Source organism: Carcharodon carcharias, chromosome 12, assembly GCF_017639515.1.
Source record: "Carcharodon carcharias isolate sCarCar2 chromosome 12, sCarCar2.pri, whole genome shotgun sequence".
Lineage (NCBI taxonomy): Eukaryota > Metazoa > Chordata > Chondrichthyes > Lamniformes > Lamnidae > Carcharodon > Carcharodon carcharias.
In genome coordinates, this window is record NC_054478.1 from 140,056,251 (window position 1) to 140,080,496 (window position 24,246).

At 43.7% G+C, this 24,246-nt stretch overlaps 1 protein-coding gene across 8 annotated transcripts in view; it reads left to right on the top strand.

Moving 5' to 3' along the window:
• The window catches only part of itgb2 (integrin, beta 2), an 84,751-nt gene extending 61,416 nt beyond the window's left edge, over positions 1–23,335 (top strand). For all 8 annotated transcript variants that reach the window (XM_041200455.1, XM_041200452.1, XM_041200456.1 and 5 more), the window contains exons 13-16: positions 405–627; positions 5,765–5,973; positions 7,447–7,613; positions 19,816–23,335. In XM_041200455.1, coding sequence (XP_041056389.1) covers positions 405–627; positions 5,765–5,973; positions 7,447–7,613; positions 19,816–19,881 — 665 coding nt within the window. In that variant the 3' untranslated portion in view covers positions 19,882–23,335. The remainder of the gene's footprint in view (positions 1–404; positions 628–5,764; positions 5,974–7,446; positions 7,614–19,815) is intronic.
• Positions 23,336–24,246: the final 911 nt, after the last annotated feature.

Genomic DNA, 24,246 nt, shown 5'->3' on the forward strand with positions numbered 1-24,246 from the left:
TTCAACCAATGTGCGGCTAGCTTGCGGGGGGAATAGATTCTAGTGAGGGGTTTCTTGGGAAAAAGATAGCTGCATGAGGGCTGGCTGGATTCAAGCAACCACGGAAGCTCTTGTGTAAATAAAGTTTGTTTTATTTGGCTAGGAAGCCTCCCAGAGCATGTTTCTGCAGCCTCACTCCTGTAAAGCAGGGTGCTGAGAACACAAGGCTGGTACTTGCACAGCTTTGTTTTTTCGGTTGGTTCGCTGGTAGATTATGTTTGCTCCCTGTGGCTGATGTTTGTACCAAGTGGTTTAGACCATGTTTCACATGGGTACAATTGTGGCAAATGAATATAATTGGGAAGGAGGCTGTAAAGGGACATAGCAGTGATTGTGTCACTTATGTCTCTCATGTTATCCATCAGGTCATGGGAAGTGCGATTGTGGAAAATGTCAGTGCGATAAAGGCTTTGGTGGAACGGCCTGCGAGTGTGCGGATGCCAAAGGGCAATGTGCGGAGGGGGTGAACGGTACCACTTGCAGCAAAAGAGGGACATGCACGTGTAACGAGTGTAAATGTCTAGCAGGTTATCAGCCTCCATACTGCAAGGAATGCCCGGGTTGTCCATCTCCATGCCCGATCTACGTGTAAGTACCCAGCTGAGAGCTGCCGGTTAAGACGTTGTCCGTCAGGAATCAAAGACCAATAATCTTAAAGATAGAGCCTCCAACATGGAGATGAACAAAAAAACAGAATCTGTGGCTGCTGCTGCTTGAGGTTTTGACTAATTCTGGTCGGAACCTACATTTTTAGAACAAGGAGCTCTGATTTACTTTTCTTTACCTCCCATATCCGGAGAGCTCAGCAAATTAAATATAATTTCACTGCTTCTGCAAAATGCTGGACATCTAAAAATAAAACCGAAAAAGCTATGATTGCACTGCAGATTTGAAAGAAAATGTTAATCTTTCAGATGGTGTCCTCTATTGCAAGTGTTTACTTAACCTTCTGGTTCAGGTGCTGATCAGTCTACCTTGGTACCCTTATGAGTATTTCTGATTTTAACTTTCTTTTAAAATATGGAGCAATGCAAACATATTTACTGTAAAGCAAACACGTAACACCGAAACGATTTTTAAATCGAGGCAGGATAACCTGCTGGCTATCAGGAAGTGCAGTCGCTGAGTGAATCTGACATTGTTTGGCAAACTCCAAATGAAAATGCCTCTGGATAGATGGGTTATCATAATTTCATATCTAAATGAAGAGGGAACAGTTGTGATCAGTTCATTGTGGCTGTAGCACCATATTCAGCATATCGCAAACCCTAAAACTGTTTCCAGCCATCAGTATAGATGTTGGGTCAAAGACAGTGTGAAAGATGGTTGAAATTTCCTGAAACCTGAAGATTTCAACAGCAACAACAATTTGCTATTAAAGAGCACCTTCCGTGCAATAGAACTTCCCTAACTACTTCATCGAGAGTCATGTCAGAACTAAATGTTCATGGGTGTTTGATGGGAACCGAATATTCAAGGGCATTTGATACTTCGGAAGGATGGGAAGAAAGGACAAGAAGGTAGGGTAGCTCTGTTCATAAAGGATGAAATCAGTACATTTGTTCAACCAATGTGTGGCTAGCTTGCAGGGGGAATAAATTCTAGAGAGGGGTTTCTTGGGAAAAAGATAGCTGCATGAGGGGCTGGCTGGATTCAAGCAGCCACGGAAGCTCTTGTGTAAATTAAGTTTGTTTTATTTGGCTAGGAAGCCTCCCAGAGCATGTTTCTCGCAAGATCATGATGTAAAATCAGTTTAGGTGGAGATAAGAAAAAGCAAGGGGAAAAGTCACTGGTGGGGATAGTTTATAGGTCCCTTAATAGTAGCTACACTGTAGGACAGACTATATATCAATAAGTAATGGGGGCTTGTAAGAAAGGAGCTGCAATAATTGAGGGCATTTTTAATCTTGTAGATTGGGCAAATCAAATTGGCAAAGGTAACCTTGAGGATGAGTTCAAAAAGAGTATTCAGGCCAGTTTCTTTAAACAATATGTTCTGGAACCAACCAGAGAACATGCTTTTTTAGACCTGGTAATGTGTAATGAGACAGGATTAATTAATTATCACACAGTAAAGGATCCTATAGGCATGAGTGATCATAACATGATGGAATTTCACATTCAGTTTGAGGATGAGAAACTTGGATCTGAAACAAGTGCCTTAAACTTAAATAAATCACAAAGGTTTGAAAACAGAGGTCTTCAGGCTATTACAAAGGTTTGAAGACAGAGTTGGCTACAGTAGATTGGGATAATAGGTTAAAAGGTAAGATGGTAGAGAAACAGTGGTAGACATTTAAGGGGATATTTCATAACTTTCAATTAAGATATATTCCATTGAGAAAGAAAGACTACCTGAGCAGATTCCACCATCCGTGGCAAACTAAGGAAATTAAGAATGGAGTCAAATTGAAAAGGGGGTACAATGCTGTGAAGATTAATGGTAGGCTAGAACATTGGGAAAATTTTAGAAATCAGCAAAATATGACTAAAAATATAATAAAGAGGGAGAAATTAGATAGTGAGAGTAAACTAGCAAGAAATATAAAATCAGACAATAAGAGCTTCTACAAGTAAATAAAAAGGAAGAGAGTAGTTCAAGTAAATGTTAGTCCCATAGAGGATGAGACTGAGAGACCAGAAAATGACAGAGACTATGAACAAATATTTTGAATCTGTCTTCACAGTAGAAGACACAAAAAGCATCCCAAGAATAGCACAAAATCAAGGGGTAAAAGGGAGGAAGAACCATAAAACAACCACGATTGTTAGAGAAAAAAGACTAGGTAAACTAGTTGAACTAAGGGCTGATGAGTCCCCTGGACTTAATGGATGGCATCCTAGGGTCTTCAAAGAAGTGGCTGCAGAGATAGTGGATGCATTGGTTGTAATCTTCCAAAATTCCTTAGAATCTGGAAAGGTCCCAGTGGACTGGAAAACTGCAAATGTCACATCTCCATTCAAGAAAGGAGGGAAACAGAAAGTAGGAAACTATATGCCAGTTAGCCTAGCAACTTTAATTGGGAAAATGCAGGAATTCATTATGAAGGATGTAGTAGCAAGACATTTCAAAAATCATAATATAATCAAGCAGAGTCAACATGGTTTTATGAAAGAGAAATTGTGTTTGCAAATTTATTAGGGCTCTTTGAGGATGTAGCAAACACGGTTGATAAGGGGAACCTGTAGATGGAGTGTATTGGATTTCCAAAAAGCACTCAATAGGGAGCCACACAAAAAGTTACAATACAGGATATGAGCTCAGGGTGCTAGGTGTCATTTTTTTAAAAATTCATTCATGGGATGTGGGCGCCACTGGCTAAGCCAGCATTTATTGCCCATCCCTACTCAGCCTTGAGTTGCTAGATCTGTTCGAAATCTATCTCATTTAGCACGGTGATAGTGCCACACAACATGATGGAGGCTATCCTGAATGTGAAGATGGGATTTTGTCTCCACAAGGACTGTGAGGTGGTCGTTTCTACCGATGCAATCATAAACAGATGCATCTGCGGCAGGCAGGTTGGTGAGGATGAGGTCAAGTATGTTTTTCCCTCTTGTTGGTTCCCTTGCCACCTGCCACAGACCCAGTCTAGCAGCTATGTCATTTAAGACTCGGCCAGCTTGGTCAGTAGTGGTGCTATCGAGCTACTCTTGGTGATGGACATTGAAGTCCCCCACCCCAGAATACACTCTGTATCCTTGCCGCCCTCAATGCTTCCTCCAAGTGCTATTCAACATGGAGGAGTTCTGATTCATCAGCTGAGGGGAGGGGGGAGTATGATAATATATTAGCATGGATAGAGCATTGGCGAATGAACAGGAAACAGAGTTGGGATAAATGGGTCATTTTCAGGTTGGCAAGCTGTAAATAGGGGAGAACCACAGGGATCAGTGCTGGGTCCTCAACTATTTACAATCTATATTAATGCCTTGGATGAAGGGACTGAGTGTATTGTAGCCAAATTTGCTGATGAATCAAAGATAGGTAAGAAAGCAAGTCATGCGGATGATAGAAAGAGCCTGCAAAGGGATATATGGGCAAATATTTGGCATATTTAGTATCATGTGAGGAAATGTGAGGTTGTCCACTTATTTGGGAAGAATAGAAAGCCAGAATGTCATTTAAATGGAGAGAGACTATGTAATGCTAAGGTACAAAGGGACCTGGGTATCCTCATACGCAAGTCACAAAAAGCTACATGTAGGTCCAGCAAGTAATTAGAATGTCAAATGGAATGTTGACCTTTAGTGCAAATGTGATAGAGGGAAGTTTTGTTACAACTGCATATGGTATTGGTGAGACCACACCTCAAGTACTGTGTACAGTTTTGGTCTCCTTATTTAAGAAAGGATGCACTTGGATTGGAGGCAGTTCAGAGCAGGCTCACTGGACTGATTCCTGGGATGAAGGGGCTGTCGTATGAGGGAAGGTTGAGTAGGGTGGGCCTGTACTCATTGGAGTTTAGAAGAATGAGAGGCGATCTTATTGAAAAGTAAGATACTGATGGGGCTTTGACAGGGTAGACGCTGAGAGGTTATTTTCCTCATGGGGAATCTTGAATTAGGAGCCATAGTTTCAATATAAGAGATATCCCATTTAAGATGGAAATGAGGAGGAATTTCTTCTCTCAGAGAGTTGTTAATCTTTGGAATTCTCTACCCTGAAGGGGAGTGGAGCTGGGTCTTTGAATATATTCAAGGCTGAGTTAGACAGTTGATCTACAATGGAGTAAAGGGTTATGTGCAGGTTGGAGGTGGGGGCTGTGGTGCAGGTAGGAAAGTGAAATAAAGGCCACAATCAGATCAGCCGTGATCCTATAGAATGGTGGAGAAGACAGAGGGGCCAAATGATCTTCCGCTGCCACCATTTCTTATGTTCTTTGGTTCGAAGGGGATATTAAGACAGGTGACTAAAAGCTTGGTCAAAAAGATAGGTTTTAAAGAGTGTCTTAAAGGAGGAGAGAGAGCTGGAGAGACAAAGAAGTTTAGAGAGGGAATTCCAGAGCTTGGGGTCTGAACAGTTGATGGGCTGACCTGCTAAGCGGGGGAACAATTAAAATCGGGGCTGCACAAGAGACCAGAATTGACAAGTACAGAGCTGTTTGAGAGTTGTAGAGCTGCCGGAGGTCACAGGGCGAGGGAAGGGACGAGACCAAGGATGAGCTTGAAAAAAAGGATGAGAATTTTAAAATTGCGGCAAGGCCGGACTGGGAGCCAATGAAGGTAAATAAGTACAGGGTGATAGATGAATGGGCCTTCGTGCCTGTTAGGATAGGGGCAGCAACATTTTGGATGAACACATTTATGGAAGTGGTAAACGGAGTGGCTGTTCCTGTGGAATTGAGCCACTAGCACCTTGTTGGGATAGTCCCATTCCCCCAAAATTAACTATTTCTTACTGAGAGAACAGGAGTTGACAGTGTGGGAACTTGAGGCAGGAAAATGCCAATTTTGCAGGCTTTGAGTTAAATTTGAACGTCTTGGTTTATTCATGACACACTTCATGGTCCCACATCTTTGGCTTCTCCTGCCCTTTCAAGGCGTTGGGCTGAGCAAATATAATGAAGCCCGTAAGACCGATAGGTTTGAGTATTTCAAACACTTCAGAGGTAACGAGCAGACACAAATCAGTGAGCCATCTTAGACTGGAAGGGAGGAATGGGTGGTACAGTGTTTAGAGTGCAGTTTGTGACCTCAGCATTTCTCTACTTATTTAACACAGACATTGTATTGAGTGCCTTGGATTTTCAAGTGGTCCATTCGAGAAAAACTGCACTAAATCCTGTAAGAATATACAACACAGGCTCGTGGACGATCTGAATGACCAGAATGCATGTAAAGAGAAAGACTCCAAGAACTGCTGGATGAACTTCTTGATGAAGGAGTTAGATGGGGTTTCACAGTATGAAGTGATGATCAAGAAGAAGGCAGGTTTGTATCAATGTCTTTCCTTGTATAGACAAACTGCAACAGAGGCACACACGCACACACGTGCACACACAGACACAGACTCACACACACACACACACACACACACCAGCACACACACAAACACACACTCAAACACACAGACACGCGCATACAGATCTGCTCAATATACCATTACAAGATGAGAGTTTTGCATCTTTTTTTATACCAACATTTGAGACTTTATTGGGTCATGGTTAACCTTGATCTCCAGTAGCTCTATAAATATATTATGTGGTAGACATGGTAAAAATAGATTGGAACACTAGATGGTCCCTGGTTCAACCCTAGTGAGTAATTCAATTTATTTTCTATCAAATTATGCAGAACTTATTGATCCTATTGAGCTCTTCAAATATACCTTGTGGTATATTCCAAGCAAAAAATTTCACGGGCAGTGGAAGACTAATGTACAACACATTTTGAATGTGTTTGAGTACTCAAGGATAAATCCATGCTTTCCCCAATATTACACCATTGCATGCAAACCTCTAACCGCATCACTTTGAAAATAGAATCGGCACTATATTCGTTAGTGCGGTGCTAAAATGATTAACATTTGCTCTTGTCTTTCTCATCTTCATGGTTCCTTTTTATCTTTACTTAGTCTTTCTCCACAGCCCATTTTGATTTTGGAATTCTCCCTGCTGCAGTTATTTAACAGCTGCTGTTACGGAGATGGTGCCATTACGTATCCCTCACGTTGGTGTAAATACTCTTAGATTATGGGCACGCTGTGCAAATACCGTATTGGTAGATGCCTGTGCATTATTTTTTCTTATTCTTTAATGGGGCGTGGGTGTCACCAGCTAGGCCAGCACTTTTATTACCCGTCCCTATTTGCCCTTTAGAAATGGAAGCAGGAAGTGCCAATTTGGGAAGCTTTGAATTAAATCTGAATGTCTTAGTTTGGCGGTGAGCTGCCTTCTTGAACCGCTGCAGTCCATGCGGTGTGGGTACACCTGCTGTGCTGTTAGTGGGGGGAGCTCCAGGGTTTTGACCCAAAAGCCTCAGATTCAGACTTCGGCTCTCAGATTAAAAGTCTGTCAGGATGCTGCAGAGTACCGCACTGTGACTTGCAGTGCCAGAGCCAACTTATTTGGTGCAGCATCATTACTCCTCACCTGGACAAGGATGCAGGCACCAAAGTAAAAGGGAGTGAATGTTACACATTATGTCCAGACGTGGAAGACATCAAATCAATGGTGACATCAGCCAAATACTATATAGAAAACATATTAATGAAAATAGCGCCGGATGCTACAGCAGTTATAAAATGTTCACTTCTCACCAGTAGTCATGACGTGCTGGCGCAAGGCGTCTGTTGGAGGAATTGCATTGGGATAAAATTGTGACCAATCATAGATTCCATTGACACATGCACAAGGACTGCCCAAAGACATGACTCACCTCTTTGACCATATGTTTCCATTTCAGAATGTCCTGAGCCTCCAAATGTCATTGCTATTGTTGCTGGAGGAGTTGCTGGTGTGCTTCTGATTGGACTCCTCATTCTTATGGTCTGGAAACTGCTGACCGAACTCTACGACAGAAGGGAGTACAAGAAATTTGAAAAGGAGAAAGCAAGGTCAAAGTGGAATGACGTACGTAGAAATGTTTAGTTGCACTTTGTGACAAACGTTAGTCATTGTCAAAACTGGTATGTCAGTCATGATCACCCATTGAAATGATTCTATGTAAACGGTACTTTGGGACTCTTGCACAGTAAGTGTGTTCACATCTGTCAATGTGCTATGTTTGTACATAACACTTTTTCTGCAACACATACCACATTCTTTAAGCTGGATCTTTCTATTCATCTGACACTGGAATACATTAGAACAGCTGTTTTGAGTCTGGACGTAGTTGCAGGCTCTGTGCAACAATATTTGTTTTCTCACGCTGCTTTCTGGCAGCTTTTTTTCTCACCTTAAGTGGTGAACAGGGTAGCGTTTTGAAAATTGTAGTGATTTTGTTGTACTTCAAACTTATTTTCTCCCAACGGGTAATAAATGCGACGCAGCTGGCTCTGAGAGAGCGGGGGCAGACACAATGGGCTGAATGGCCTCCTTCTGCACTGTAGCAATTCTGTTTCTCCCCCAATCGAAGAAAGACCGCTGGATGCCCCATAGCGATTTGTAGCCAGCAAATTACTTTCGAAAGTGTCGTTGTTGTTGTCACGTAGGAACCGTGGCAGTCAGTTTTTTGCACAGAAAGATCCCACAGACAGTAGTGTGTCAGCAAGCAGATAATTGCTTTTTTGATCATGTTGGTTGAGGGATAAACACTATCCAGGGCGCTGTAGAGATTTTCCCTGCTCTTCTTTGAAATGTTGCCATGGGATCATTTATATTCACCTGAGCAGGCTGACAAGACCTTGTTTTTATCCGAAAGGCAGCACCTTCAACCATGCAGCGCTCCCTCGGTACTTCACTTGAGTATCAACCTAAATTATGTGCTGAAGCCTTGAGGGGGAAATGTAGACGCACAGCCCATTGGCAAGGCCGCTAGCACTGAGCTAGCCATGGCTTTTTTTTAATACTTGTTCATGAGATGTGGGTGTCTCTGGCCAGGCCCAGCATTTACTGCCCAACACTAGTTGCCCTAGTTCAGGGGGCATTTAAGAGTCAACCATATTGCTGGGGCCCTGGAGTCAGTAAGGACAGCAGATTTCTTTCCCTAAAGGATGTTAGTGAACCAGGTGGGTTTTTACAACAATCGACAATGGTTTCATGGTCATCATTAGACTTTTAATTCCAGATTTTTACTGAATTCAAATTTCACCATCTGCTTTGGTGGGATTTGAACCCAGGTCCCTAGAGCATTAGCCTGTGTGATGCCAATATCAGAGACAGTACCGCTATGCCATCACCTCCCTGTACCTTGCACTTTGTTGGCCGTGGTTCCTGTCCCAAAGTGGCAGCAATGATCAATATCTGCTCTCCCTTGGGGCCCGAGCATTGACAGGGCCAACCTGTTCAATGTTGCTTTCACATAATTTCCTGTGCCCATACTTATAATTGAAAATATCCTCATCGGATAAGAAAGGGAAACTACATACCTACTAGTTTAACATCTGTTGTGGGGAAGCTATTGGAATCTATAATTAAGAACAGAGAAGGTTCACTCGATTCCCTTCTGGGATTAAGGGCTTATCTTATGAGAAAAGGTTGAACAGGTTGGTCCTATACTCATTGGGGTTTAGAAGAATGAGAGGTCATCATATTGAAACAAATAAGATCCTGAGGGGACTTGATAGGGTGGATACCTGGAGGATGTTTCCAGTTGTGGAGGAGACTAGAACTAGGGGACACAGTTTAAGAATAAGAGGACTCCCTTTTAAGACAGAGGTAAGGAGAATTTTTTTTTCTCTCTGAGAGTTATTGGAGTGTGGAATTCTCTTCCTCAGAAGGTAATGGAGGCTGGGTCATTAAATTCATGTGAGACTGAGTTAGATAGATTTTTGTTAGACAAGGGAGTCAGGGGGTATGGGGTGCAGACAGGAAAGTGGAGCTGAGACCTTAACCAGATCAGCCACGATCTTATTGAATGATGGAGCAGGCCTGAAGGGCTGAAAGGCCTACTCCTGCTCCTAAGTCCCATGTTCCTATGTTCCTAACAGAGTGACTGAACACTTAGATAAACTTGATTTACAGAAGAGCAACAAGAATTTGTAAAGGGTGAGTCATGTCCAGTGAATAAAATTCCATCTTTTGAGCAAGTAACTAAAGTAACTAGACTGGCTAATGCTTATGGGATGTCATTTATATGGTTGATTTACTAGTTTATTTCCAAAAAGCATTCAATAACTCTCAAAGAGACTTATTGTAGCAATCTCTATCACAAGGGACAAGATATTTAAGAAACTAATGGGACTAAAGGCAGACAAGTCGCCAGGACCTGATGACCTGCATTCAAGGATTTTAAAGGAAGTGGCTGCAGAGATAGTGGAGGCATTGGTCAAAATATTCCAGAACACACTGGATTCCGGGAGGGTTCCAGCAGATTGGAAAACTGCTAACGTGAAGCCCCTATTCAAGAAGGGAGGGAGACAAAAAGCAGGAAACTATAGGCCAGTCAGCCTAACATCTGTCATTGGGAAAATGCTAGAGTCCATTATTAAGGAAGAAATAGCAGGACATTTAGAAAAGCTTAATGCAATCAAACAGGGTCAACATGGTTTTGTGAAAGTAAAATCATGTTTAACAAATTTACTCAAGTTCTTTGAGGATATAACAAGCAGAGTTGATAAAGGGGAACCAGTAGATGTAGTGTAATTGGATTTCTAGAAGGCATTCGATAAGGTGCCACATAAAAGGTTATTGCACAAGATAAGAGCTCATGTTATTCGGGGTAATGTATTAGCATGGATTGAGGATTGGTTAACACACAAAGACAGTCAGGATTAATGGGTCTTTTCCAGGTTGGAAAGACGTAACTAGTGGAGTGCCACAAGGAGACCCAGGGCCTCAATTATTTACTATCCATATTAATGATTTGAAGGAGGGGGCAGAGTGTAATGTATCCAAATTTGCACCTGGAGTACTGGGTACAATTTTAGTCCCTGTATTTAAGAAAGGATATACTGGCATTGGAGGCAGTTCAAAAGAGATTCACGAGGTTGATTCCTGGAATGAAGAGGCTGACTTAGCAAGAAAGACTAAACAGGTTAGGCTTTTATTCATTAGAGTTTAGAAGAATGAGGGGTGATCTTATTGAAATGTACAAGATTCTGAGGGGGCTTGACAGGGTAGATGTTGGGTGGATATTGAGAAGATGTTTCCACTAGTGGGGGGCTCTCAAACTAGGGGACATAGTTACAGAATAAGGGGACACTCATTTAAAATCAAGATGAGAAGGAATTTCTTCTCTCAGAGGGTAATGAATGTCAGGAATTCTCTACCCCAGAGAGTTGTGGAGGCTAGATCACTGAAAGTATTTAAAGAGGAGGTAGATAGATTTTTTGAAATATCGGGGAGTTAAGGGCTATGAGGAGCTGGCACGAAAGAAGAGCTGAGGCCTGGGCAAATCAGCCGTGATCTTATTGACTGGTGGGGTATGCTCGAGGGGCCGAATGGTCTACTCCTGCTCCTATTTCTTATGTTCTTAAAATTAAAGCTCCAGGCAAATTATTGGCCATGTCAAGTGATTAGTTAGGCGATGGAAGACAGAAAGCAGGGATAATGGATATCCACTCAAATTGGGAGGAAATGACTCATGGTGACCCACAAGGAATACTGTGCCGGGGGCTCAATTATTCATCAACGACTTAGATAACACAATAGAGGGTCATTTATTCAAGTTTGCTGATGATACAAAGATTGGTGGCATGGTAATTAGTGTGCACAGCAGCAAAAAAAATGCAAAGAGACAATTGATAAAGTGACTCGGAAGATGGATTTCAATGCAGGTAAGTGTGAGATCATCAATTTTGGACCAAAAGGGGATCGATGCAAGTATTATTTAAATGGTGGAGGACAAAAGAGATTAAGGGTGTGAATTATGTGAAACAAATCATTAAAACGTAGGCCGGGATTTCCTGGTCCCATCAGCGATGCCTCGATTTGCTAACCAATCAGCACCCTTTGCTCCTATGGTATAAATTGTTGTGATTGTTTGAAATTTGGCATTCTTGTGTTTGTCCTGATGAGCACGTGCAAGGCAAGAAGCTTCAGCAACATGTCTCTCTTTTTCAGCAATATTCAAGTCTCGATCTTATTGAATGACAGGAACAGGTACAAGGGGCTTGACTGCTCTTCTCTTGATCCTCTGTTCCTATAAAGTCTGCCACCTTATTCAGACTAAAATTCCAAAACTACCAGTTCACTTTTGACTGGGTGAGCATATTTTCAGGGCCTCAATTTTAACCCCAGGCCAATTTCAGCTGGTGAGCAGCAAGTGTGAGTTAGAAATTTACTTGCTGCACCAGGATTGAGGCCTGGGCAGGGCCTAATTGAAATTTCATTGGTTGAACTTCCACATATCCGGGCAAGAAGCTTCAGAAAAACATAACATCATAGAATGATACAGCACAGAAAGAGCTTATTTGATCAGTTGTGCTTGTGCTGACTCTTTCAAAGAGTTAACCAATTAATCCCACTCTCCTGAACTTTGTTCAGTAGTGCTGCAAATGTTGCTCCTTCAAGTATTTTTCCAATTTCCTTTTGAAAGTTATTATTGAATCTACTTTCACCACCCTTTCAGACAGTGTGTTCCAGATCTCAATAACTCGTTGGGCAAATATTTTTCCTTGTTGCCCTTTTTTGGCCAATTTTTTTAACCCTGCGTTTTCTGGTTACTGACCCTTTGCCACTGGAAACTGTTTCTCCTCAATTAGTCTACAGACAATCATCATATAATCCTAGACCTGGCTGTCTGCATCTACAACTCACCAATTTTATTTACCACAGTCCACGTATTCACATACATGCATGGTAATCCTCTAATTTAGACTTTATTATTTTCGCTCTTACACTGAACCCACTATTAGTACTATCAGCCTCTCTCAATATTTTTCATACCTTGGTATCCCTCTCTGGTATCACATCCTATACCCAAGTTTGTTTAATACTTTTCCCAATAGCACTTGCAAATCACCCCACAAAGAAATTGGGCCCCAGCTCTGTTTAGGTGCAACTTGTCTGTCCCGTACAGATTCCATCTCTCCCAGAACTGACCCCAATGTCCCAAGAGTATAAAGTCCTCCCTCCTGCACCATGTTTCCAGCCAAGCCTTCATCTGCTTTATCCTCCACTTCCTACACTCAGTTGCACTCGGTACCAAGAGTGAGGTCCCGCTTACTAAATTCTGACCTAGCTACCTCAGTTCTGACTGCAGGACCACATAGCCTCTTTATACCTGTGTTGTTGGTACTGATGTGGGCCATGATTGCTGGGTGCTCTGCGGCTATTCAGTGCCATCCTTGATCCTGGCACCAGGGAGGCAACATGCCATCCTGGATTCACATCTACGGCAGCAGAAGTGCCTGTCTGTTCCCCAAATATTGAATCTCCTATTGCTCTTCCAGTCTTTTTGTACCCGCCTGTACAGCTAAGCCAGCTGTGGCGCCGTGGGCTTAGCTTTGGCTGCATTCCCCAGACAAGCCATCCCTTTTGTCCGTATTTAGAACTGAATACTGTTTGGACAGTGAGATACGCTCAGGGGACTCCTGCATTACTTGCCTATTTCTTCTTGACTGCCTGGTGGTCACCCATTCCCTCTCTTCCTGCACACAGCTTAAGCTGTGGAGTAACATCTATAAAAGTGCTATCCACAAAACTCTCTGCCTCACAGACGCGCAGCAGTGACTGTGGCCGCTGTTCAAGCTCCGATACCCAAAGCTCGAGCAGCTGTAGCTGACAGCACTTCCTGCACAGATGGTTACCCAAGACACAAGAAATGTCCTGGAGTTCCCACATGGAACAGGATGTGCACTTCAGGGGTCAGAGTTGCCCTGCCATTCCTCTATCTATGAGATAATAAAACTTACTACAGTTATGACCACAACCAATGTTAATTGCTGCACAAACCAAATCCCAGAGGGAAACTTGGCTTATGGGCCATACCCTTTTTTTTTTGTATTCTGAAAACAAGAAGATCTTAGCAGCAAGAAGTCCAGTAATGCTTTTCGGCTTTTAAAAATAAAAAAATCTAAGTTTTATTAAGAATAAAATCTAAGAATAAAAGAAACCTTAAGCACACATGATTACAGTGGCACAGTTAAACTTAGTCTTACAAAACATTTCCCCAAAAGACTCGCTACTTGGTCACAAGTAAACACCTTTCAAGCAACACTCCCTTTTGGATGTTTTACTATAAAAATCCAGTAATAATACCCAGGCAAGCTGCTGTAGCTTTAATAAAGGCACACCAGATGACCTCATATCTCTTCCACTCTGCTGTAAAAAACCAAAACCCCAGAACAAGACTACTTGTTGTAGCCCAAGACCTCCCTGGCTTGACTGGATGGCTGATTCAAACTGCATCTTCTCCTGGGCTGGAGCTATAGCTAACAGCTCCCAGCTCAGCTCCATTTCACAGCTACCTTAAGCTTTCCACAGTAACTCTAAAATACCTTTTTTCCCACGTTCATCTCAGGTTCCGTTGTTCTCACCCCTCTTTGAAACTTAAATCCTACCAAATATAAAATAGTTCATGTTTCTATCTTGTCTTTGCTTTCAGTTCAATAAAATATAATATACCCTTTTTATCAATGGAACTCCTGCAAGATACAAAGATGTTTCTTGTTACCTCTGACTTCCCATTGATAGTCACGAACAAACTCTCAACCTATCTAAAAATACAAATGTTAGATCCAACCTATTCGCTTGTACCTCAGACCTAACGTCTCTATCCTTTCACGTTTTAAACCCCCCAAACAACCTGCCTCCTTGTAACCTTTGCCCAGGTTAATTAAATCATTTACACACACTCACACACAGACACATGGCCTTCTTTACAAAATAACACAACTTTCCCCAAAAATATTAAAAAGAATAACCTCCATTTCTCACACTACTTAAAAAAAAGACTCACCAGGTACTCATGACTCCTCTGGTGTCATTTAAATATAGGAAGGTTAATTGAAATGATTTACGTATCCCTTTTAAAAAATCAAAACTTTTAATTTCCCAGCTATTTAGACTAACTTCCTAACTTTTGAGAATGAAAAGCAAAACTACAATGCTCACTAGCCAATCAACTTACAGCCATCCTGTGATCTCACTGTTTGTTCTTTTTCCTGTCTTGCCCTTCAGTGATCCTGACCTTCTGGTCTCTTCACAGTGATCCTGACCTTTGGCACATTCATCCCAGTCTGCTTCACACTGATCCTGACCTGCTGCACACTCCTCCCAGTCTGCTTCACACTGATTCTGACCTGCTCTGCAGTGATCCTGACCTTCTGCACCTCCCAGTCTGCTTCACAGTGATCCTGACCTGCTGCACACTTCTCTTGATCTGCTTCACAGTGATCCTGACCAGCTGCACACTCCTCCTGATCTGCTCTGCAGTGATCCTGACCTTCTGCACCTCCCAGTCTGCTTCACAGTGTTCCTGACCTGCTGCACACTCCTCCTGGTCTGCTTCACAGTGATCCTGACCGGCTGCACACTCCTCCTGGTCTGCTTCACAGTGTTCCTGACCGGCTGCACACTCCTCCTGGTCTGCTTCACAGTGTTCATGACCTGCTGCACACTCCTCCTGGTCTGCTTCACAGTGATCCTGACCTGTTGCACACTCCTCCTGATCTGCTTCACAGTGATCCTGACCGGCTGCACACTCCTCCTGGTCTGCTTCACAGTGTTCCTGACTTGTTGCACACTCCTCCTGGTCTGCTTCACAGTGTTCCTGACCGGCTGCACACTCCTCCTGATCTGCTTCACAGTGATCCTGACCGGCTGCACACTCCTCCTGGTCTGCTTCACAGTGTTCCTGACTTGTTGCACACTCCTCCTGGTCTGCTTCACAGTGATCCTGACCGGCTGCACACTCCTCCTGATCTGCTTCACAGTGTTCCTGACCTGCTGCACACTCCTCCTGGTCTGCTTCACAGTGATCCTGACCTGCTGCACACTCCTCCTGGTCTGCTTCACAGTGTTCCTGAGCTGCTGCACACTCCTTCTGATCTGCTTCACAGTGATCCTGACCGGCTGCACACTCCTCCTGGTCTGCTTCACAGTGATCCTGAGCTGCTGCACACTCCTTCTGATCTGCTTCACAGTGATCCTGACCGGCTGCACACTCCTCCTGGTCTGCTTCACAGTGATCCTGACCTGTTGCACACTCCTCCTGGTCTGCTTCACAGTGATCCTGACCGGCTGCACACTCCTCCTGGTCTGCTTCACAGTGATCCTGACCTGCTGCACACTCCTCCTGGTCTGCCTCACAGTGATCCTGACCTGCTGCACACTCCTCCTGGTCTGCTTCACAGTGATCCTGACCGGCTGCACACTCCTCCTGGTCTGCTTCACAGTGATCCTGACCGGCTGCACACTCCTCCTGGTCTGCTTCACAGTGATCCTGACCTGCTGCACACTCCTTCTGATCTGCTTCACAGTGATCCTGACCGGCTGCACACTCCTCCTGGTCTGCTTCACAGTGATCCTGAGCTGCTGCACACTCCTTCTGATCTGCTTCACAGTGATCCTGACCGGCTGCACACTCCTCCTGGTCTGCTTCACAGTGATCCTGACCTGTTGCACACTCCTCCTGGTCTGCTTCACAGTGATCCTGACCGGCTGCACACTCCTCCTGGTCTGCTTCACAGTGATCCTGACCTGCTGCACACTCCTGGTCTGCTTCACAGTGATCCTGACCGGCTGCACACTCCTCCTGATCTGCTTCACAGTGATCCTGACCTGCTGCACACTCCTCCTGGTCTGCCTCACAGTGATCCTGACCTGCTGCACACTCCTCCTGGTCTGCTTCACAGTGATCCTGACCTGCTGCACACTCCTTCTGATCTGCTTCACAGTGATCCTGACCGGCTGCACACTCCTCCTGGTCTGCTTCACAGTGATCCTGACCTGCTGCACACTCCTCCTGGTCTGCTTCACAGTGATCCTGACCTGCTGCACACTCCTCCTGGTCTGCTTCACAGTGTTCCTGAGCTGCTGCACACTCCTCCTGGTCTGCTTCACAGTGTTCCTGACCGGCTGCACACTCCTCCTGGTCTGCTTCACAGTGTTCCTGACTTGTTGCACACTCCTTCTGATCTGCCTCACAGTGATCCTGACCGGCTGCACACTCCTCCTGATCTGCCTCACAGTGATCCTGACCTGCTGCACACTCCTCCTGATCTGCCTCACAGTGATCCTGACCTGCTGCACACTCCTCCTGGTCTGCCTCACAGTGATCCTGACCTGCTGCACACTCCTCCTGGTCTGCTTCACAGTGATCCTGACCTGCTGCACACTCCTGGTCTGCTTCACAGTGATCCTGACCTGCTGCACACTCCTGGTCTGCTTCACAGTGATCCTGACCTGCTTCACACTCTTGCCATTTATTTTTAAATTCTATTACCTGCTGTGATGGGATTTGAACCCCCTTTTTCCCAGGGAATTAGTTTGGGACTCTGGATTATTAGTCTAGTGACATTACATTGTGCCACTATCTCCCCTGAGAAATTGTTATTCCCTGAATGGGAACTGAACTCGGGCCACAGCGGTGAAAGCGCTGAATCCTACCCACTACACCAGGGAAGCTAAAGAACCTGTCCCCGTGCCCCATGCCCCTCCCTCCAAACTCCTCAGCACAACTCATGTCCTCCTGTCCAAGGGCCAGTGACTTCAGGATTAGCCAGTGGGGTCATCCTTGTTTCAAGGGTCTGATGATGATTTCTTATATTCCACTTTAAACTCGATAGGAAGACAGAATGGAGATGCCATCACAATGGCCTCCCCAAAGAGGGAGCTCCACCGTCTCCACAACCCAAATATTGGCGTGACGTATAAATGCGTTTACGTGCATGATTTTGAACACCACGTACAAATTTCATCTGGACCTTCTCTGCTCTAAGTAGAATAGCCCCAATTTCTCCATTCTCTCGTCATAATTGATGTCTCTCAATCCCACCACCATTCAAGTAAAACCACCACTGTACCCTCTCTACTAAGGCTTGAGACATCCCAGCCATAGTGTGGTGGCCAGAATTCTCCAGCTGGGGCCTTAGCAGTGACTTATAAAGATTCAGCATAACTTCCTTACCTCAGTATTCTATGACCATGTTAATAAAGCCAAGAATCTTGTATGTTTTCTCAACAGCCCTCTGAACCTCTGCCACCTTCAACTCCAGGGGCATGCACACACCCTCGTCTCTGTTTCTACATTTCCTTTTGAATTGTACCAACTAGTTTACATTGCTTGTCCTCATTCTTCCTACCAACATGCATCACTTCACACCACAGGATGCTAAATTTCAACTTCTGTTTTTTTTAGTCTTTCTGGAATGTGGGTATTGCTGGCAAGGCCAGCATGTATTGCCCATCCTAGTTGCCCTTCATCTGAGTGGGTTGCCAGGCCATTTCAGAGGGTAGTAAAAAGTCAAGCCCATTGCAGTGAATCTAGAGTAGGCCAGACCAGGTGGTGGCTTCCCTTCCCTAAAGTGAACTAATTGGGTTTGTATGACAATGGGGGTTCATGGGCACCATTCCTGAAACTAGCCTTCCCTGTTCATTCCAGATTTTATTAATTGAATTTAAATTCCACCATTTGAAGCCGAGGGTTAACCTGGGTTTCTGGATTATGAGTCAAGTGACATTACAACTATGTCACGGTCTCCCCCCCACCCCTCCCTCTCCCTTCTGCATGCGACTGCCCATTTCAACAGTCTTGCTCTGCCCTCCCGAAGCCCATGGTTGTCATCGTCACCATTTACTGCATTTCAGAATTTCGTGTCATCTGCAAACTTGGACGTTATGTGATGTGTACCAAAGTCCAGGTCGTTAATATAGATGAAAAGGAGCAGTGCATGACTGCACAAGTACCTCCACCCTGAAAATCCGGACAACACAACTGCCTGCTTTCTGTCTCCTATCTGTACCTGTGCACCTGGTGATGTCCCTTTGACCCTGTGCGTTTTCAGTTTTGCTAACACATCTAATATGCGGTACTTCCGTCGACTCTTCACTAAAGAACTTTTGCAGACTGTTGGAGATTATGCAAATCTAGAAATGGAAAATTCATTTGACTTAACGTAACTACAGAACACTATTGGTTTCCATGCCGATCATTGTGTGCATCTGAATTTGCTAATATACACTTGAACGCAAGTGGACATAATCACCGAGACAGTTGAGCAACCTTAGATACTAAATGTTAAAAGTTTTAATGACCACAGTTATTTTCTGTCTGGGAAACCTTGCTTCCAGTTGCCATGATTTTGTCACACCTTTTTAGGCAAGTTATCACACTTTAATTATACCTGCTGGTAATGACAGCATTTCAGAACTTCAGTTTTGTATCCCCCCCCCCCCCCCCCCCCCCCCCCCCCCCATGACTCAGCTACTCTTCTTCCTGAACTGCTTCAAATTTTCAGCTGGTGGGTGTGTGTTACAGTCCATTCAGGGAGTCCAAGTTGCTGTGGCAACACACACTTTTCCATGCATGCTGTAGTCCGGAGCTGTGGATAGTGATGACAGAGGCTCCAATGTTCTTTCCATCATATGCTCCAACAGGAATCTCTCCTGCTCTCAACACCTGCTGTTGGCGTGTGTTGGAAGGATTTGCCAGTTGTTAATCAACCTGTTTGGCCGCATTATGAACACATCTTCCTTAGCCATGAAGTCCTGGGGTAGAACTCGAACCAGAACTTCTGGCTGCGAGGCAGGAGTGCTACCCACTGCACCACAAGTCCTCCAAATATTTGACTATAACTTGCTATACTTCAATTTGATGTTCTGGCAGAATGTATGACTTTAAAGTGAGGGCTGAAGGCTATATACGTCATGCTTTACATCTATTATCTTATTGAATTCCGTGGGAAACTCCTAGTTTTTAAAGCAAACCGGATTTGCATGATTAGCTGGAGGTGACCAAATTGGTCCAAAATGGGAGAGCAAATAAGATAGAACTGTTCCATATCCAGCATCGTTTCAACTGGCACAGGATTAAACGCTGTCCAACAAAACTGTCAGGTTAGTTTTGCAGGTTATTCTCTTGGGTCTGGCAATAGACAGTGAGTACAGCACAAACACCAGCCAGGTTCGGCTGTTTGGCTTGTTCCTATGCTATATGCTCCACGTAATTCCGTATTATCTTCATTCAGTAACGTTTTAATTCTTTTCCTGTATTGTTTGTCTCCACCAGGCCGATAACCCACTGTTTAAGAAGGCGACCACCACTGTTCTCAACCCCAACTTCAACGAGGACTGAAGATTTGGATGGAGCTCGGAACAATTTAGCATGTTTTGTGTCAACCATGCCTGTGTTTCTTTAGGACTAACTTTACTGCTTATCTTACATATATTTTGTAATCCATGAACGTCACTCGTTTTGACTTGACAAAGAAGAGACGATGTTAGGGGGGCCGGGTCGGTGACATTTCAACCCTCAAAACTTTCCCCTGTTCCAGGCTCGGATCTTCCTCTCACAACTCCCAGCCTCCCTTGGCTCTTCCCAAACTAGCAACCCACCCCCCCCAACCCCCACCCCGCTGCCCTTCCCTCCCACCGAATTAATATCCACCCAATAAAACTTTACAGAAAAGCAAAGCGCAGAAGAAAATGATTCTTCTGAAGGTGCACACGCTGTATGAGAGCTAGTTCATTATTATTGTCTCTAGCCAATGGCTGCGGCAACAGGGGAGGGAGGCCTGATCTTAAAAGTAAAAAATTGGAGCAAAGTTCAAGCAATTAAAATCGCTATTGAATTCCAACGTGAAATCTCAGTCAGGATTGTGAATGCTAAATATTAACGTTTTTGCCAAAATGTCAAGACCCAGACCCACAGGACCAGCCATTAATGCAAAATGACAGCATTTGTACCCAGTTGCTGTTGCCGATACTTGAGAACCCAGCGTCCAAGTATGGACACTGGTCTCAGATGCCACTTCCAGCTTCCCATACCCAGTCTGGCTGCCAGAGCCTGATACCAGCATCAAAGCAATTGCCTCAGGATCCTGTTTGCAGACTTGCCGCAGTTTTGTGACAATTGTGCTTTTCTCTCCTGGCGTAGCTTGATGGCTGTTTTGTGATGGAATATAAATCAGTCAAGGAAAGTACGATTGAATTAATTCTATATTGTTGAAAAATAATACATCTGGATGAGTAAATCACTTAAAAAGCAGTTCTCTGCAGCCCTGTTCATCTCATCCCAGGTGCTTTCAACCACTTTTCTTTGAGAACCAATATCCCTCCCAGGTGAGTGAACAAATAGCTCACCTTAGGATTGTTCCAAATCACAACGATTTTAATCGATGGACACCAGTCAAAAATAAAAAAGGGGTCTTGCTTGAAATAAATGGGGATAGAAATGTAGTTTATCATTGGCCTCAAGCAAGTATAGTGGTTTTCTTCCGCTGAAGATAACCATTGGCTATTATGGGTACTTCTGTTCATATAATAAAGCACTTGTTCTGGTATTTTTAATCGGTTCATCAATAATAGAAGCACAGCTGTCCCAGTTCCTGTATAATATGTTTTCAGTTGCATCTTTACACAAGCTGTGGCAATCTAATTTAATTTTTTTTTAACTTTTTTTGTTTGTGAGATTAACATTTGCATGTAAGCAATTCCAGGTTAATGGCAATGACTGGTTGTCACTGCCACAAAACTGCTTCCATTGGTGCCACGCTAACTGTGATTTACAACTTGCACTCCTGTGCTGTGACAAGAATGTGGAGGTGCATTGGACACAACTCAACTCCTGCTGTTCAACTTATGGGAACAGTTTATGGTCGCCAAATGTTTTTGGGTATTTAAGGTAGCATGCATCATAGGCTTTAAATTATTAAATTGAGATATAATATGATAGGAGAAACCTCAGAATTTTGAGAGTTGGTGTCCACATTTAATCAGTCCGGAGTTACAGACGCAGCAGGGAAAAGAGGTGTCGTAATTTATGTCCTCCATTGTGAAGTTTATAATTGCACTTTTGTACAGAAGCATGTGTACCTAGACTATTAGAGTCTGTGTGAAACTTCTCCTAATGACTGTAGTACAGGGTTCACAGCAGAGGCAACGCCTCGCTAAACTTGTGAGCTCAGGCATGCTTTATCTGATCTCCTCGATAAGTAAACTGCTGTACTATGATACTGAGAGAAAGAGAGGCTCAGAGCAGCAAAGATAAGCTCCACTCCTTCATCACCGACGACATCCACAACCTTGTCACTGCTGCAGGCTTAAGTGCGGTGTTCAACCCACTGAGGCCCAGGATGTGTCTGACCCCACAAAAAATAGCCCACTTCAACCTCCATAACATTGTGCATCTTCACCCATCCAGCGCACTGTAATACAAATGTCCGTGTCTTCACACCTCCATTATGCAGTGCTGTCCTTGCCAGCCTTCACACCAATACCCACCCACCGCGCCCCCCCACCCCAAATAAACATAAATTCATCTAAAACTCTTCTGTTCAAATCCTAAACTGAACTAAGTTATGCTGATCTATTAGATCACCCTCACTAACTTAAATTGAGTCCTGGGCCTCAACCCCTGAAATTTAATCATTAATTATATTTCACACCATTTCTCCCATTTCTTTAACATGCTGCTGCCTCACTCTGTTCTTACCACTCCCCTTGACTGCAGACTCATGTAAATACCCCGCTCCACTCTCCCCAGTTTTGGTGGCTGTGACCTCAGCCAGCTTGGTCCAATTCTCTTTAATTAGCTCCTTAATTCCTTCTGCCACTGCATTCTTTCTTGCTTTAAGGTCCTCCTCTAAACCTTTTGGCTGTCCTTCTCAATCCTTTGGCTTAGCTTTTTTATGTCTACCTTATTGCCTTGTGTCACACCTTGCTGTGTCCCTCCACGTTAAAGGCAAGTTGTCCTGCTTCTATATGACGATGGCATCCACCCATCTCTGTGCCTAGGATGTATGTAACATGACTCCTATATGACTATTTGCTATTCCTCTTAAGTTTTATTTGTTAGCTTGTTGTGGAAATGGTGACAGCTCTACTTTAATGAATTCCTGAAATGGTCAGCTTTTGTGGTTTGGTGTGGGAAATCATTAAAAGTGGATTCTTGAAGTGGGTTGAAGTAGAATCTCTGTTGAATTCCTCATTTAACTCTGACTGCTTGCTGACCACGCTTCATGTAAACTGTTATAATGGAATATAAATCCCCAGCAATATGATGACTTGAATTTGCTGAATAAAAAGGATTGAGGAAATGAGAAACATTACTTTTCCACCCGTTCTGTTGACAGTAATCCTCAAGATTTTATCTTGCATTGGAGCCTCCATTGTCAAGGGCAGATTTGACATCTCCAGCATCTGCACTCCAAGTTGGAGAAATCCAAATGCCACTGAAATCGAACATTTACCCTGGCGTATGCTACACAAAGGGCTTCGGGACATTGTTGGGCAATTAAAGCATTGAAACTTTGCTCAACACTTTATAATAATCAGACACAAGAGGCTTTGAGATTTACAGAGTCGTGGAGGAATTTGTAACAAATAGTGTTTAAAAAAAAAAGCAAAGAGCTTTGAGAACTTATTTTGTTGTTGATTAAATCATTGCGAGCTTTAAAAATATTCTTGTTGATTGTATAATATTGATTTAAAATTATTTTGTTTTTTTTTAAAACTAAAGCTAGTTTTTTAATGGAAAAAAAAATGGATGGACTGTAACTCACTGTCTCCTACAATAAAGAAAAACATTGTAACTTGCTTCTCTTTATTTATCTGGTCCCGTTGTCAACATTCAATCAGCTGAAACAGAACAAGGAAGTGATTTTGTAAACACAGAACCCGATCCAAGATGATACATTCCAAGAGGGCAATGAGAAAGAGATGATATCACCTTCAGAAATGGACATTGTTGTGACCGGTCCCCGGGCGTGGTTAACTTCCCGAACAGGGCCCCAGTTTTGTTATGCTCCCAGCTGAGGAGGAATGAGTTGGCTCCCCTTCTTTATTCAACCCTGCACCGCACCCCCCGCACCGCCCCCTCCCCCCGCCTCAGTTGGCCGCAACAAGGTTAATTTCAAAGGGATCCCTTACCGTTGCTTGTGGATACCTCTTCTCAGTCCAAATATATTTGTTTTACAGGGGGCCATTTCAACCTGGAAAGAATAAGTTTATTAGTCACTGAAAGCCCGAGGACAAATAATAAAAATGCGATACGCATACACACACATCAGAAATGAGAAGTTGAGTCCAAATAAAAGTCCAAAACGATATACGTATCAGTCCTTGACTTGTCTGTGAGGCATAGATGGTGAAATGTTGTGGCCATTAGGTTGGGTGATTCTAGTAGAGCTGACTTTATCAGTTTAGCAGTTGGTTTGGAGACACTTGGTTCTGCAGGTTGGCTGAAGAAGCTGTCCTATTTCCTTTTTGATTGTGGCTTTGCTAACTTGCCTCCAGCAACAGAGAGAGGGGGGAGAGACTGCAAGGGTGACTAGTTCATCTTCCTGTGCTGTCATTCTTGCAGCACACTAGCATACAGATCAGATCTACAGCTAGCTTTTTTACCCATTTCCTTGTATATTCCTGGAAGGGAAGAAACAAAGGTGTCTTTCGCCCAGAGTCCATTTTCTTTCAACTGGGACCACTTACACATTCTGAGATG